At 35.3% G+C, this 18,819-nt stretch overlaps 1 protein-coding gene across 10 annotated transcripts in view; it reads right to left on the bottom strand.

Annotated features, from left to right (window-relative positions):
• Window positions 1-18,819, bottom strand: part of SGIP1 (SH3GL interacting endocytic adaptor 1) — a 1,172,197-nt gene that overhangs the window by 60,266 nt on the left and 1,093,112 nt on the right. For all 10 annotated transcript variants that reach the window (XM_044085575.1, XM_044085576.1, XM_044085579.1 and 7 more), the window contains one exon: window positions 1,095-1,159. In XM_044085575.1, coding sequence (XP_043941510.1) covers window positions 1,095-1,159 — 65 coding nt within the window. The remainder of the gene's footprint in view (window positions 1-1,094; window positions 1,160-18,819) is intronic.

Here is an 18,819-nt window from a genome sequence, read left to right as displayed (position 1 = left end):
TAGAGATTATCATACAGCTCTACTCAGCCCCCATCAGACCATCACACAGTATAATGCCCCCTTTGGTATGTACCTGACCAGACACATATTACAGCTGGAACATCCACAAAGGTTCCTTACAAAAAGAATAGTGAGTAAACACAATGTCCTACACTGACGACCTCAAAGCTCTGTCTCTTTATGTGATATCATACAGAGTTCTGAGAAGTGATCGTTGCCTGACATACAAGGCATCCCTGGACTCTGTTTTGATGAAACTTGTGCACATCTGAATTTAACAGCCAATTTCAAAATTCACAGTTGTTTCTGTAGCTGAATCACTGTTTAATATTTGAGCTGTCTGGACTTGCATTGTTGGCTCTAACACTTTCCATAGGAAACCTCTCTACAACCAAGCTTAAATTTCTGCACAAGTTTCATGTGATTTCAGATAAGAAAATCCCAAACTTAACCAGGCTCAGCACTGATATCAAAAGAAACTGCTGATGATCTGCCATGTAGATAACACTCACTGTCTGACCAGCAACATTTATATTCTACTGTTCAACTAGTTCCCAAAATCATGCATTTTTACTACATATTCCACTGGAAAAAACTTACAGACGTGACATATTTGCTCCATTGCAAATCCAGTGATGTTCATCTGGTTTAATATATTTATAAACTGTGTAACAAAATGGAAATGTTTTAATATGCAAACACCAGTGTGCTGTGTGTGATGTGTTTTAATAAAAGAACACCCATGTATTGTGTACCCTCTTAAATGAAAGAATGTTCATAGAGTCAGTGGAAATATTCCCAACAGACTAAATATAAAAAAGACTACACAGTGTACATGCGTAATACATTATAATGGGGAATTTAGTGTACTTGACTGGTCAGTGAACTACAACTGGAAGTGTGGTAAATCCGTGATTGTATCAAAAGAGCACAGTTTATGACACACAGCAGATTATGATGCTAAAGAAAAGTTAAAAATAAATTTATATTTAGTTGACATACAGCTGGCTTGGGGTGAGGGTGGCTCTTATTGGTTATTCTTATTTGTCATGCATTGAGCTACAATTTAGCCTAATATTTACACTTCAACATACCTCCATTTTCAGACTTCTGAGAAATATCTGGTATCTTCCAAAGTATCCTTTGCTGTTCAGCATTCCTGCGTACAAAGAAGCCAGCAGTTATTCTTAACATCAAAAACATAGCTATTATTTACACTTACAGGTATTGTATACTAGTCAGACTGATGATGTACATGCCGAAAGTGTTATTGTTTGAAAATATTATGCAGTATTAAAAACAATAGTGATGAGTGGAGCACCTAGCAGTGAAGTATGTTAAAATGTCTGTGTAGTACATGGAGTACACCGATTACGTTCAGAAAATGAGAAAAAGACAAGCTTGTTATACACCTCTATGACATTGTATAGGTGCATAACAAAACTAAGTGTATAAGAAGTTTTGTTATACACCACATTTAGCATTTAGAACTGTTATGCTGTAGTCTCACCACAGGGCATACACAGCTGCCACCACTGTAAAGAAACAAGAATACAAAACAAAATTTAAACATTGTAAAACACTTCTTCTGCCACACAAAAAGGCATATAAAAGAGTTTAGTAGCTTTTAAGGCTGCTAGCCTGTCAGAAGGGTACTTAACTTCTATTAGTTGTATTTCTTTTTTTTTATATAACTAGTGGAATGTCAGAGCAGTAAAGAATTGAGATTGGGTCCCTCTGATCATAACTAAATTGTTATATGCTCTTGTCGTAAATGTCAAGATTCATTTATACAGCCTGGATTTATATCACATCATCGAAAGATTAAAACATCGAAGCACTTAACATCGAACTGAATACATCGAACCATGAAAACATCGAAAGGATGTCAATGGCAGTTTCCAAATGGGACATGTAACATTAAGGGTGTAGTCAGGAGGGCAAACCCCCCTGCACCCCTCACCCCTCACCCCCCGCTACTTAAATATAAAAACTCCGAGATCGCACTACAAATCATTCCATACCCTTAAGGAAGGCAATATATTTTTGACTAAAATTTACAAAAAGGAAGTACAGAATAATATGTATTTACATTTATCGAGCATGCATCCAGAACAAACTAAACTTAACATTGTGAAGGGCCATTTGAAGAGAATTAGTGATCTAACAAAAACAGAAGATGATTTTATAGATGAGGCTAAATATCTATGTAGTAAGATGTCTAAAAGAGGTTATCTTAAGGTATATGTTGATAAAATATATGAGGATGAATTAGAGTCTAGAAAGAGTAGTAACAGTGTGAGCAGAAAGAACAAAAAGGTATATAAATATAAGTCTTCTATGGCCATTCACAATAGCATAGATTCTAAAGCAATTAAGAATGCAATTATACAAAATTGGAGTATATTTAGAAATAATGACGAATTGCTGGGTAAAATGGGGCAGGGACCAAGTTTTATTCAAAAAAGAGGTAAAAGCTTTAAAAATTATTTTCAGTCTAAATTAAATCTCACCAAAGAAGTAGTGCACAAATGTGGGATGGTGAAATGCTTCAATTGTAATATGTGCAACTATTTGTACGTTGAAAGTAATCAGTTTAAAGTGGGAAGTATAGTTGTTAGTGCCTGGGTTGTAAAGTGAACAATGTTGTTTATTTAATCATCTGTTTGGAGTGCAAAGTATTTTATGTTGGGAGAACTACACGGAAATTATATAAACGTATATATGAACATAAATATGCTATATAAACAGAGGATGAAAGGAATGCCATCAGTAAACATTATAAAATGAAGAAGTGCAAAGTTAATTTTACATTTTTAGTGCTTGAAAAATTGAGTGATACAGCATTTCTAATGAATATTGAAGAAGAGTTGGGATGGTTAGAGTATTCATGGCAAGTTAAACTAAATGCATGCTTCCCACCTGGGTTAAATAACATAGAGGAATTTGTCATGTATTTAAAAAGAAGGGGGTTTAAACATTAATATGTGTTTATAGTATTTTGTATATATTTATAGATGGCTTATATATCATCAAATTTTATAGTGGGTAATACATGTTTAAGGTATGTATTTAGAGGGTGACATTTGATTTGTTGTAAGTGTATTTAACACTGCAAGTATTTTAATTTAATTGTCTGATGAAGTTTCATTTGGAAGAGTGGAGAGACAAAAATGCTAACCTTGTGGCTATTAAATTGGTTTTCCTGAAGCTTCTTCTGCTTTTTACAGTGTTTGTGAAGTTTGGAGTTTGAGCTAGAGCTGCTTTTTTTGACTGTTTGATCTACACTCCACGTGATTTTTTTTCCCATTTTGATGTTTTACTGTTCGAGGAATTCAGTCCGATGTTAAGTGCTTCGATATTTTAATCTTTTGATGATGTGATATAAACCCATACAGCTTCACTCTTAAGGTGAATGTCTTGAAGTCCAAGTCTCAAACACATAACAGCTCAGTTATGATAAAAGACCTAATTATAATCCACTATATTTTACCATGTGGCAAAGAATATTGCCCTTATTATAAGTTATGTTTACAGTTTTTCACATAAGAGAAAACAAAGTTTAATTGATTAAAAAATGAATCTGTTTATTTTTTTTACATTTTTTATTTGGTTTTAAAACAATGAATGAACAAATCAGTTATAAAACAAACAAATAACTATTTATCTAGATCCACAGCTGATCAATATATTAAAGTTATACATCAACAACAATTAATATTTTCCAAGCAAGTCTTTAAGTTTAAGCCAAGATTTATATGAATGTGTAATATTAGAAGGCCTCATCTTTATAGTATGCAATTCACTACTGCAAACTATTTTTGCCATACTAATACATTTAATAGTAGAGGGGGTAACTTTACTTTTCCAATTTTTAGTAATTACTTAGGTTCATAGGTTCATAGGTAGATACTAGGCTATCAGCCCTGGTGCCTATATAAGCCTAGCCACAAAGGTTCCCTGGCTTTCGCCACCCAAGAAAATTATTTTCCTGTGCCAATGACGAGCAGAGACACAGAAGTGATCTCCGGAATGAATTTCCAATTTCCCATCCAGTCGTCAAGATTTTTCTTAAAGAGGGCTAATGAGGAGCTTTGTTTGACATGAATGGGTAGTTTGTTCCAGAGTATGGGAAGTCTCTGGGACAGGAATCTATCCCTCCAGCATCTTCTGTTTATTGTGGTGACAAGGTTTAAGTCCCTGCACCATGTGGCTTGTAGAGATTGGAATTTCTTTAAGTGTAGCATGTACAACAGCCCTGGGTTTGACATGGCTTTGTATGTTAGGCAGAGATCGCCTCTGAGTAGGTGGTATGCAATGGAGTAGAGCTGGAGTTTTTTGAGACGGTCTGCATATGGCATCTGTTTGAGGCCAGTAATCCTCTTAGTGAGGTATTTCAGTGGCCTTTCCAATTGTTGTAGATGTCTTGTGAGGTACATGCCAAATGGAGCATTGTACTCTATAATGGGTCTGATGAGGGATGAGTAAAGAGGAATAATGACCTCCTTTTTTCTAGAGGAGAGCCCCTTTGTGATGAGGTGTGCCACGTAGAAGGATTTCCTAACTACTGTGGCAATGTGATTATCAAAGGAGAGACAACTGTCCACCTGTGTCCCAAGGTTTCTTATCACACTTTCAGTGTTTAGTAGGCTACCGCCTATGTGGTAGTCCATGGGTACAGAGTTTTTCCCAAAGGGGATGACAATGCACTTCTTGGCATTGAGCTGGAGGCCATGAATTTGACACCAAACATGTGTCTCAGTGAGGCCCCTTTGTAGAATGTCCACATCATTAGGTGATTCTATTATGGCTCCTAGTTTGCAGTCATCTGTGACCTTCATTAGCCAAAGACCTTCTGTGTTAGCCTGAACTTCAGAGAAGTAGATGCCAAACAGGAGAGGACCCAGGACTGAACCCTGTGGTACTCCACTTGTCACTGGTCTGAAGTCAGATTTGGAGTTGGCTACTTTCACTGTGTTGGCTCTGTCAGTGAGCCAGTTGGCCACCCATCTTGTGACATAGGGATTTATGCCCAGTTTAGTGAGTTTATCTATAATTCCAGAGTGGGGGATAGCGTCAAACACCTTGGCGGGGTCAAGATAGGCTGTATGCACCACCTTACCCTCATCCACTGCTCTTGTGACTGCTTCAAAGAAGTCAATCAGGTTAAGGAGACATGATCTACCTTTTACAAACTCAAACTGAGTGGGGTCCAGAGTTTAGAGGTTACCTATGTCTTTGTTTATAAGCTCCAAGACAGACCAGGCTCATCAGGCTAATGGGTCGATTGTTCCTGGGGTCCATGGTGGCAGCCGCTTTGTGGAGTGGGATAACCATCACTGTGCACCATTCAGTAGGCACAAAGCCTGAAGTGAGGCTATGATTGCATGTGGTACTTAGGCGGGGTGCCAGTGTGTTCTGTAGTTTGTGCAGAACACAGCCTGGGATGTTGCTTGGTCCCATGGATGCTGTGTTCTTGGCTTTGGAGAGTGCAGTCTTTACTAGTGCATCTGTGATTACAGGGGCTTTGCATTCTTCCGGCATTGAGATGGGCCCTTTGGAGGGTGAGAGGGGGGTAAAGTTAGCACTGAACCTATCTGCCAAGATGTTGGCAATATCAGTTGGTTCTGTATATTTACTGCCATTGTGCTGTAGCTCAGTGCCGATCTGAGTGTTGCCATTAAGATTCTTGACATAACTCTAGAATGCTTTGTGGTTGTCTTTAGAATCAGTGGGATTTTATTTTTGTAACTAGCTTTGGAGGATTTTATGAGGGATCTCAGCTTCTTACTGAGGCTGACCAGAGAGTTTATTCCAATCATGGGATTTTACTCTTTTTTACAACAACTTCATCCTTCTGTTGTAGCTTTATTTTATGGCAGGGGACTACCAGATTGGCTTCCTTTTTTTGGAGGATAGCATCTTGGTTCTGTTGGAGATCGCATGATCCATGCACTATTGTATGTGCTTAAACAGTGCATTTGCATAAGATTCAGCAGTCATACCTCTATTTTCTGTCTGCATAGGTGTCATGAAGTTTGCAACTTCTGCTTAAGAAGCAAGAAGTTGGCTTTGGAGAAGTTTTTTATGGTGGTTTCCTGAATGGCGGGGTGGGGGCGGGATATGGATGTCTGGGGTGATTAGCTTGTGTTTGGATCTGACCAACAAGGAACTGACCTCTGGTATGGAACACCAGTTACCCATATTGGTAATGACCAGGTCTAGGATATTGCTGCCCCTGGTGGGGGTAAGGACAAGCTGATTCAAGGCAATGGAATTTAAGAATTCCAAAAAACGTTGAGCAAATGAGTTAGTACATGAGTAGTTTTTCCAGTTGATGGTGGGGTAGTTGAAATTGCCCATTATTAGGGTATTGGGTTGTACCTTAATATTTTCCAGTATATCAAGAAATGAGGAGTGGGAATCCTGGGGCATGGTGGGGGATCTGTAACAAGCTACAACCTGGACTGCAGTCTTGCCCAGTGTTAGTTGCACTTGGATAATTTTGCATGCATTATGTTGAGTAACTAGCCTGGAGGTGTGGATATCCTTAATGAATATGGACATGCCTCCACCTTTAGTGTTTCGGTCCAGGTTAGGTGTCCGAAATGTGTGGTATGAGTTGTAGCCTGGTAATGCAAGGGTGCTCTTCAGAGCCTTGAACCAGGTCTCTGTCACTGCACAGATGTCGATGTTCTCCATTTTAAGGCATGCCTCAAGTGAGTGCATTTTGAGGTTTAGACTTCTAGCATTGAGCAGCATTACCCTCAGATTTTGCTTGCTTGTACCTGTTACGGTGGTGAATCTGTCATTTGAACCTTGCCTAAAAAAGGCACTATAGGGGTGGCAAGAGCCTTAGCCAGTATCCAGAATCCCAGGGGCAACAGGTGCAGACTATCTCTGGCAAAGCATCATGGTCTGTCGATCACTAACCACAGTCAGAAATAGCTAGTTGTCTTTGCATACTTTAACATCTTGTATGACAGCTTTATTACTAATATTATAAATGACAAGAAACTATCTTAACTTGCAACATTTACTGTATATACTGTTGATAATCACTATCTTGTTATTGTATTAAAGCCAACAACCTGTAATGTTTGCTATTGCTGAAACTTTGTATCTCTATTTATCATGTACATGATATGGAGCTTTTCACCCTGGGCATCCACTGAAAAAGGACCTGCGTCCAGTCGGAATTTCCTGGTAAACAAATGTAACTAACTAACTAAATAAATAAATAAATAAATAAATGTCGTCCCAGGCAGACAGATAGTGGATCCCCTTAGAATGACACCAGAAGCTTAGACAATTGTTGAAGTCAATCATTTTGTCCTTGTATTGTGGTATAATTCTGGGCAATGTCAGGATGCTACTCACAGCTAGAGTCATACCTGCCTGGGCTACAAGATCCGAGAGCTCCTCCATGTCTCTTTTCATGTAGTCCAGGGAGGTACATCTCAGGTCATTCACACCAACATGGACAATGACAGCGTCATATTTATACTTATTGTGGAGTGACCTGAGTGCGTGCATTATGTGGCGGATCATGGCACCCGACAGGCAGCTGACAGTAACTTTCTCCTTGTTTTGCCTGGTGAGTGGGACATCAGTGTGCCTGACTATAGAGTTACCTATGACTAGAGTGTTAGGCACGTTGTTTTGCCTTATGGGCTGTGGTTGAGTGACACACTGATTTTGGGGGCTATGTGCCATTTAGGTAGTGTTGGGGGGTGGTGGTTGCTTGTGTTTCAGCTTTGGAGGTCTCTGTTGCTTGGGCAGACTTTTATTGAGAGCCTCAGTGAATGTAGGTGTGTGTTTTATGTTTCTATGTGTGGGTTTTGGTGGTGTAAGTTTTGAAGGACTATGTGTTGAGTGTGGTGTGGTGCATTTGTTTACCTTCTCCTCTTGACTGTTTAGTCTAGTCTTGGCTGGAGAGAGCGTGGCTTCCAGTTTGGCTACATAAGTGCATCTCTTACAGGTTGTAGTGTTGGGTGGTAGGAGGACAGGGTTGTCACTTTACATGAGGCAATTGCTACATTGCCCCAAAATGCTCAGATTCATCAGGTGGACAGGAGAAAACACGGGGAGTTGACCCTTTGACATGCCTGGATAGGTGCTTATTAATTTAATTACTAAAAACTGTTTTCCTCTTGACAAGTGAGGAAAGTTGAGTCCTCTAGTAATTTGTAGGTTATTTAGTGCTTACAATGAGTTTTGAACAAGTGCTGAGCACAAAGAAACAGTTTTGAATGCTGAAACTGGAAAACTGGCTAGTTCTAAGGGAAAATCTGAAGAGCCCTTAACTTTTCTGGCTATAGTAAAGAATAGACAAAAGAAGAAGCACTTGGATGCTTGGAATTATCTTAGGAATTGGAGCATTAAATAAAACTAAAGATTTAGAAATATTACATCTGTCTGACCATATAGCTTGAATAAAGTTACTAATTTCTTTCCAAAAAGGGGAGATGACTTCACATTCATATGCCATATGCATCCAATCAGCTATTATTTTAGAATCACATCTCCAGAATTTAATTCTATTTGATTTATACATAATTGTAATTTTGTTAGGAATGACAAAAGCTCTGTGTAAAAATTTCCAAGTGAAAGTTTTCCAATGTAATGAAGATGTAGTTTTATCTGTAGGTTTTAATATTAATTTTTTATATTTTTCAGAGAAGTCTTCATTATTAATTTTTGAGGAGTAGTTCCAATAGGAATTGTCTAAATATGTTATTATTACTGATATTTATTAAGAATTCCAATAATTTGGGGAGCAAGTTCTTACCTACATTAAATATCTTATTTACCTCTGTGTTCACAAAGTCTCTAAATATTTGCAAAATTAGTGAATTCTCAGAATCTTGACTGTATTTGGATGTTAAATTTTCAACAAATGCACTTCTGTTAAATGAGGAGTGGGAAATTAAAAAAAGTATGCAGTTGCATACACCATTAGTTGCAAATCAACGTATAGTGTTGATTTACAACTAACAAAGCTATCGCTGACATCGTGGTACAGTGGGGATAAGGGAATCTTCCCTTTTCCCCACTGTAGTGCGATCTCGGAGTGAGAATAATAAAGTAGGGGAGTGTGGGGGGTGCAGGGGGGCTTACCCCCCCTGCATAACACTGTTTACTGTTATTTTTTTTTACATTGTTTTTTTTTTTTTTTATGTAGATTTGTTTAGCGAAAGTGCATATTGTCGACATTATGCATTTTCGACAATATGCACTTTCACTAAAGCGTACTATCAGAAACACAATTCAATGGATTGTGTTTTTGATAATACAACAGTAACCCATATATATATATATATATATAATATGTATATCTATCTATACATATATATATATATATATATATATATATATATATATATATATATATATATATATATATATATATATATCAGTACCATTTCAGAATTGATGCCAATAAATTTAATTATTTTGTTGTTTCAATACTAGCATTTTGTTGAAGTTATGAGTTTCTAAGGACTCATTTGTATATGCAGTTAGAAACAGAAAATATCAAGTCTTTAATACATTGGTTAAAATATGTGAACTTTTAGAAAGAGGAAATTATGTTATTTAAATAGGGAATTTGAGAAGAAGTCGTAATACCATGTATGCAACAATCTTTTGATAATGAGATACAACTATTAGGCACTCTTTGTTTATGAACTGTTGTGATATTTATTATTTACTAATAATATTTTAATAGAATATGGCTTTTATGACCTATTACTTATTCTGTTATATATTTTTTATGCATCAATATGTGACACGCATATTAGGAACTCTCTTTTATCTTGTATATAATGTATGGTCAACTTTTTTGCTTGCCTTATATTTTGCTTATTTTCTTTCATTGTATTCACAAACTGTACTACTTTGTTATTGTTTTAAAATTTGTAAGCATTGGTCAATTTTTTTAAATTCTGTTTAATATGTGCTTTCGAGCTTTTCTCCCTAAGCCTCCATTGAAAATGGGCTCATACCCAGTCGGACTTTCCCATTAAACAAATACCAAACAAATAAATAAATAAAATATTTTTTGATGTAATTGTTTCCATTTTAAATCATGAGATGAATTTATCCACAACACTATAACTTTTACAATTGTTGAAGGAGCATAAATAAAATATCATGGAATCCTATTCCACCATTATCCCAACCTTTTCTCTGCCAATCAAAAGAGACTCTTAGTTTCTTAGGATGCCAACAAATTTTAAGTAGAATATTATTTATTTTCTTCCTGAAATTTTTGGTGGAGATAGTACTAAAGATTGTAAGACAAACAATATTTGAGGGAGAATTACCATCTTAATAATTAATTGCTCTTCCATAGTACAGAAGAATTTGTTCCAATTTGTGACTAAACTTAAAAATGTATCAACACCCTTGTGTACTACATGAACTACAAAATGAACTGGCACCTCACCTAAGTGTCATGTTTACTCATAGTCCCACCTTAGGCTTTGTGCTCAGTGAGTGGCACACAGCTACAGTTATCCCACTCAACAAGGGGGATCCATCTTGGATCCTGGGAACTACCGTCCCATCAGTCTGATGAACCTGATTTGCAATGCCATGGAATGCATTATCATGGAACTTATAAACACATTGGCAACCTTCAAACCCTGGAACCCACCCAGTTTGGGTTTGTGAGGGGCCGATCATGTCTCCTGAACCTGATTGACTTCTTCAAATTAGTCTCCAGAGCCGTGGATGAGGGTAAGGCAGTCCACACAGCTTCTCTGGACATCGCCAAGACCTTCAATATCATCCCCCACTCTGGAATCATACATAAACTTACTAAGCTGGGCATAAATCCCTACATCACTCGATGGGTTGCCAACTGGCTTACTGACAGAACCCACACTGTAAAAGTAGCCAACACCAAATCCAGCTCCAGACAAGTGACAAGTGGAGTACCTCAGAGTTCAGTCCTGGGACTGTTCTTGTTTGGCATCTACTTCTTTAAAGTATGGCCAACACTGAGGGACTCTGGCTAACAAACTTTGCAAATGACTGTAAACTGGGAGCCATTATTTAATCCCCAAATGATGTGGATATTTTACAAAAGGGCCTTATAGAAACAGATGCTTGTTGCCAGAGCCATGGGCTCAAGCTCAATGAGAAGAAGTGTATAGTTATCCCCTTTGGGAAAAAAACATGTACCCATGAATTACCAAATAGGTGGCAGTACACTAAACACCCAAAGTGTGATAAGAGACTTAGGAACACAGGTGGACAGTGGTCTCACCTTCGATAACCACATCGCCACAACAGTCAGGAAATCCTTCTATGTGGCACACCTCATCACTAAGGGCATTTCATCCAGAAAAAAGGAGGTCATTGTCCCACTGTACTCATCCCTCACTAGACCCATCATAGAGTACAATTCCCCATTTGGTATGTACCTCACAAGACATCTGCAACAACTGAAAAGGCCACAGAAACACCTCACTAAAAGAATCACAGGCCTAAAGCAAATGCCTTATGCTGACCGACTAAAAAAACTCAAGCTATACTCTGTCACATATTGTCTACTCAGAGACGATCTCTGCTTAACATACAAGGCCATGTCAAACCCAGAGCTGTTGGACATGCTACACTTAAAGAAATCCCAATCCATCAGAGCCACAAGCTCCAGGGACCTAAACCTTGTCATCACAATGAACAAAATATGCTGGAGGGATAGGTTCCTGACCCAGAGACTTTCCATACTCTAGAATAGACTGCCCATACATGTCAAGCATAGTGCCTCCTTGGCCCTCTTCAAAAGGAACCTTGATGACTGGATGGGAGATAGGAAATTTACCCCAGGAATCATGTCAGTCTCCCTGCTAGATGGGGTCCAAGGAAGTAAATATTGTGGGAAGAAATAGCCAGGGAATTGTTATGGCTAGGCTTGTAGAGGCCACAAGGGCTGATAGCCTAATACCAACCTATGAACCTATGAAAGTTTGTTTGTATCATTTCTTTATGATTAGACATAATGGTTATACCAAGATATTTCATTTGATTGCTATTCCAACTGAAGTTAGAATATTTTTGTATGAATTTTTTTAAATTTTTATTAATTAATAATGTATTATTTTATTAAGATTAAATCTTAAGTTTTGAGATTTCTTCAATCTGACTCATTAAACTAATTATATGTTCTAAAGAGTTTTCTATATCTCCTGTTGTTAGTAAAATATCATCAGCAAAGAGTTGAATTTTTAGTTTGAAATCTTTTATTTTGATACTATTAATGTTCTTACTGGATCTAATACTATTAGCAAAGGTTCTATATAGCTAATGCAAAAAGTAATAGTGATAATGGGCAGCCTTGTTTTGTGCCTTTTTGTAATTTAAAGGAATTAGAAAGAAAAGACCCTATTTAACATAAGCACAAGAGTTAATGTATAACTTAGAAATGTATGCAATTAGCTCAGGTGAGAAATTATACACTTTAAGTGTGTTAAACAAGTACAACCAATAACTAAGTCAAAAGCCTTATCTAAATCAAGACTAATGACAGAAAGTTCTTTTTTATTTTTATCTGCATAGTCTATTAATTTATGTATGTTTATTTAAAATAAACCCAGCGTGATCATTGTTAATTAGTTTAGGTATAAGTAGATTAATTCTGTTAGCTAAAAAGGATAGGAACATCTTATAGTCCACATTTAAAAGTGAAATGGGTCTGTATGATGAACACTTTGTAGGATCCTTATTTTGTTTTAAAGTAGGTGATAGAAAGGAATATTTCCCTGATGGGAGGACTTGGCAGTTGTTTTTACTTCTCTACACATCTTATCTAATATTTTAGCTGCATCATCTGGTAGTATTTTATATAGCTCTGGTATAAGACCATCTATGCCCGGCACCTTATTATTTTTTAACTTTTTTATTTGATATTTTATTTCTGTTAAAGTGAATGGTCTGTCATTGTTTTTTTATTTGTTAATTTGTTAATTTATCATTTATATTTTCACTTAGGAAAGTTTCAACTATATCAACATTATCTAGGTTATTTGTATTACATCATCATTAAGTAGGTTATTTGCATTATTATTTATATTTTCATAAAATATTTTAAAGCTCTCAAGAATATCTTTAATATCTGTTTTACTTTCTTTTTTTATCATTTATATGTGTTATAATTTCTTTGATATGATTTACTTTATATATTTTCTTGGATCTAAGAGCAAATCTATGCAAGCTTAAAGGGTTTACTGAATATGCCTAAAGTTTAAGCTTTTCCAGGTTTATTGAAACTTTATTATGTTGAATTTCAACAGATTTTGTATTTAAGTTTATATGTTCAGCCTGATTGATGCCGGCAATTGGTTTTAGATTTAACTTTAGTGTGTCTATTTTGGCATGTAGTGTATTCAATTCATTGTACCATTCTCTTGGTTTACTAATATACCAGCTTGTAACTCTTCGATTTAAGTAAGCCATTAGTGAATCCCATGGGGCAATGTTAGTTACTTTACCATTCATGTTTATTTCTAAGAAATTTTTGATCTCCTTAACATACCAATCCTTGAATCCTTTTATTTCAATAATGTACACTGGTGATCTCCTGTGATGTATTAGACTATCAGCTTTTAAAATAATATCAACAATTACAGCATTATTGTCTGATAATGGACATGAAACTATTGAAACTTCTCTGATATGTGATAATAGATTGTTTGAGACAAAAATGTTATCAATATTTGTTTATATTCCATATCTATATGAATAATGGGTAAATTGAAATGAGTTTGTTTTCATTATCTCATATATATCCTTTAAATTCATTAGATATACAAAATTTGTTGAGTGTTTGGCTGAAGCTGTGATTCTATCTACAGTGGAATCTTTGTCTAATAAAATACAATTGAAATCAGCAGCCATTATGACTACACCTTTCATGTAATAGGCTGTAGTATTTAAGTAATTTTTTGCATCTTTAGTTCTAATCCCTGCATTCCAATAAGAGTACATCAACGAATACATTTTCTGTTTCACTCAAGTATAACAATCCTTAACATACAATTTTTATCAACACTGGTATATTTTACTTTAGACATTACTGGTAAGTACTTCCATAAAATGAGGGTGCCCCTTCTTTTAGCTCGAAAGCCAGAACCTACTAAAACCAAATAATTCTTTAATGAAAGTTTATATCTTTATTAAGTAAATGTATCTCCTGTAGAAATACTATTTGAACTTTATGTAATTACAAGTATTTGAAAAGACTCCCCTCTCTTTACTGGATTATTCAAACCATTTATATTAATAGACATGCATTTAAAATCAGACGTAAGAAAGAAAAAAAACACAAGTATAATGAAATCACATTTATGCACAGAACTTATTATATACTTTATATATAACAATATGAAATCTTCAGCTATGTACAAAACTTTTGAAACAAATAAAAATATTACCCAGTAATAAAACCTTAAAACATTCTACCACGGAGTAACATATTCCTAGTTTGTTGAAACAGATGAACAAAATACCTCTCAAACTCTTCACTAGACTACTTAGCCCATCCTTCTGATTCATATTCATGTGTCTCATATTTTTAGTATGCATCATCTTAAAAAAAAGCCTGTCAGTGAGTTACCATGAATAAGAAAAGTTACACAGGTGTTCAGAATCTTTGTTATAAGTTGACCTAACTAAATAACTCTACAGTCATCTCTCCCTGTACCTCACACTATCTCCCTGAACTACTACAGGGAGGAAGTCAGTTGTTATTTTCATATTTATTAATTTATAGGTCAGATGATTTTACATTTTTTCTATTTTATTTATTATGTATAAAGTTGTTCATAGGACCATAAGTTCATAAATTAGTACCAGGCTAACTCTCCTTGTGGGTCACTCTAAGCCCAGCCAATTACACCATGTCAGAATCAAATCCTGCACCTTGTGCATATAAGGTGAACAGCTTAACCACTATGCCAATCTCCCATCCTTGTAGGCATATTTCTAGTCTTTAACTATATAATATTTATTTATTCTGATCTCTTTCTATTTCTGTTTGTATACTATGTCTTGTACTATTGCTATATTCCTAGATTTTATATTTTAGTTATAATCATAGTATAGAGTATTAAATAATATAATATTTATATTTACCCTTATATATCTGATACTCTTTAATCTAGTACTACTGTTAGAATCAGTCCTATGTTTTCCTTAAATGTTATGTATAATAGTATCTGAATAAACATCTGAAAAGTCTTCTGATTCAAACTTTCCATAATAAATTTTTCTGAGATATTAAGTTTTGTTATCGTTAAAAAGATACAGTAACAGAGAAAGACAATCCTAAAGTTTGTATCAGAAGTGTCATTCCATAGGCCAGTATATAAACTATCCTTTTGGTATAGTGCAAGCATTCAGAACTAAGTAATAACTGACAGTGGTTTAAAATGCAATTCACTGTCTTTTGGTTATTATTTAACTTGTGTTCTTTGACATCTTGGCATATGATTCAAAATATTATAATTATTTACTTTTAGACAGGAAAAAGGAACCTGGACTGTTCTTAGAATTGTAGAACTCCTGTAGCATCACAAAAGTGCTCATGACTCTTAAGTTATTTCAAGCTGGTTTTCATGATAAGGGTTTAAAAATGAAAAATTCATCAGTTCCAGTTCATACAAAAACATCCACAAATAAATCCAGGCCACCTCCACACCACACACCAGTCCATCAAACCCCTCCAAACCAAAAAAAAAAAAAAAATCCCAAAGTATCCCAACCACTAAATAGCCACTGCCCTCAAAGAAATAACATTTAATGATTCATCAAGCACTATTTGTATGAGATGTTTAATAAAAAGCAGACTGTCATTTTTTAAATGAGACATAGCATATAAACTTGCATTAAAGAATGACAGTTATGTGTGATCCATGTTTAACTTGTAAAAGTATGTGTTACTCTAATTATTTGATATCATTCTAATAATAACATTTATATATGTAAAAAGCTATATTTTTTATACTTTGCTTATAACACAGTATGTCTTGCCTGTGTGCTATTGCATGTCAAGTATACTGTCAGTAGCACACTACTGGACCATTTTATGAATCCAGAATGCAACTTAACATCCCTCTTTAGTGTCATTTGTTGCATCTTGTATTATATTTAATAACGCATTACTCAACTATGCCAAGATATCAGAAAGTGTGCTGCCCAACATAAGTCATCATAATGATGATTAACTTTTAATAAGATGAATAGTTTAACCTTTTAAACAGCAAATGAAATTCAGTGGCTTTAATTTAATATATCTAAAAGAATCAAAAGCTAACACTTTAGAAAGGAAAATAGTAACCATTTGAAGTAGAGAAATAAATAAGTAATTTACCTTGTAAAACATAATATGCAGCACCTGTTCATAAGTGTTCAATCATTTATTTAAATTAATAAGAATCCATAACCATGAAATACATTGATTTTCATTTGTACTTCAGTTTTTTTACTGTTTTTGTCTTTTATTACCTAAGCATTTCTTATTGCATTTCTCTTCAAAGAAGTTGATAGATTCCAGTCCATTTCTTCTGTTTTTTTTTTCTAGGGTTTTATTTTTCTGTATAAAGTCCATTGCATCTTCCAAGGTGTTAAAAATCTTATTTCCTTCAGGAAGGTGAATCCTTATTTTTTCTGGAGACAAGATATGTGCTTTAATTTTGTTGTTCTTTAAGCTGTTAACAAGAGGCACATCTGCTTTTCTCTTGGACATCACTAATGTAGAATAGTCATTGTCAAATCTTATAGTATTTTCTTTAATTTTAACTGGATAATTAGTCCATGCAGTTTTTAAGACTATATCCTTATCTTGACTTGAGAAAAATCTTATGATCACTGACCTTGATGAAGGTGGGTTTTTTATTAAAGATGAGTTAGAAAGTGATCTATATGTCATTTCAATGCCAAAGGAAAAAGCATCAGGCAGGTTCAAAGTTTTAGGCAGCCAGGTATTAAGGAATTGAATCATACTGTCTCCCTCTTCTTTTTCATGAATCCTATAAATCCTGATGTTATTCTTTCTAGATCTGTTCCCTAAACCTTCTATTTTATCCCGGAATAAGTTGTTTTGTTTCAGAAAAAATTCAGTGTTATTCTCATTTTCAAGTAATCTTCCATGCCTCTTCTATACTCGAGATTTGTGATGATTGTTGTTTAAGAGATTCACTCAGAGCTTCAACTTGTTTTTTACATTCCTGTTTAAAATTGTCCATTTTGCTTTTTAATTTATCTGTCTTTGCAGATAACTCACTGATTTACTTAGTATAGCCTGTATGTCTTTTCTCATAGTACCGTCATGTACACTGGGCTTGAGTAGCTCATTCTGACACAATTAGTTCTTTCTAGTTTTCTTGACAGGAAAAAAGAGCTTCAGACTGTTATTTTTTTGTACTAAATCTTTCAGCAGATGCTCAACTATAAAGCCATCAAGTTTTGAAATGTTCTGTTAGTTTTTTAGTAAAAATCCTGTCAGAGATGTTAAAATGAAATGGAGCTAGAAAACAGTGCTGTTAACTGCTCACCATCTTGGCCCAAATCTGTTTATTTCTTAGAGTTGATGGAATATTATCCTTTATGCAAAAGGAAACTTAAGGTGCTGAGACACTTAACTCATGTTCTGGAGATAGGAGGAAGCTACAGATTCCCTGTTTCTCATGATTTTATAGGTTTATAGGTTCATAGATAATTACTAGGCAATCAGTCTGCAGATCATTACATCCTTAAATTAGATAGCTAGGTAGTATTGCTATTTCTGTTCATTGTTTTGGAAGTCCTAAGATTAATTTATTACAGAACTGGAGCTTAAGAAAGAAAGAATGAAAATGTCATGAATTGACCTACCAACCCTTTCAAAAATGTAATGTAACTGAGTTGAGATCTTGAGATAAGAACATCCATATCTTCATAGTCTGCCATTTTCCATTTTGCATAAAGTTACAGGAGATCTTGCTTTATCTCACAAAGCCCAGCAGTTCTTTTTGACCTCCTAAGCTTGGAAAGCATCAGTTCCATGAAATAGAAGACTATGTCTTTACTCATATTCATTCCTTGCTCAGTGATTTATTGGACATCTTATTTTTTGGCACTTACCTCCAAAACAATATTTTATCTTTGAGAAGGGAAGCAGCACAGCATCACAACCTCTGTTGCTTTCATTTTGTCAAAAAAGAGAAAGTCCTTGCATGCAGGCCAGTTGAAAGTAAACGAAAAGGCAGACATAAGATTGAGAAGACCGCATTTGAAATATACTTATGTTTGTTGTGGATTTCTACCAGGTGCTCTAGTTACCTCCCACATCACAAATGCATGCTGATATGTGAGCTGACATGTCTAAAGGTGTTTGTGCAGGATGCAGGTAAGTATTGTATGTCTATCTTTTGATGGACTGAAGTTGTATCCCAATCTGGTTCTATGTCTCATGCACCCAGAGTGCTGGGATTGTCTCTGGCTCCTCCACAAACTTGAATTCGATAACGGATTAATACCCCAGATGAAACAGATATGGATAATGGTCATGTGGAGACACATAATTAAAGGATTGTTGGAAGACTATTGTTGAGGCTAGCAAGTTATATATGGGAGCAAAGCACATGACAGTTTTAGCAAGAAGGTGCAACTAGTCAACGCACAGAGGGGACAATGGACATAGTTATGTGACCAGACAAGAAAATTGTCAGAAAGGAAGTTTATGTATTTTGGAATGATTACATAGAAAATAACTAGAGAATAAAAAGTAATTCTGATGGGATAGGTTCAAAACCAGTGGAAGGAAATATTTGT

The sequence above is a fragment of the Protopterus annectens genome, chromosome 10.part0, assembly GCF_019279795.1.
Source record: "Protopterus annectens isolate FY-2018-M chromosome 10.part0, PAN1.0, whole genome shotgun sequence".
NCBI lineage: Eukaryota > Metazoa > Chordata > Ceratodontiformes > Protopteridae > Protopterus > Protopterus annectens.
This window is presented reverse-complemented; position numbering and strand designations above follow the sequence as displayed.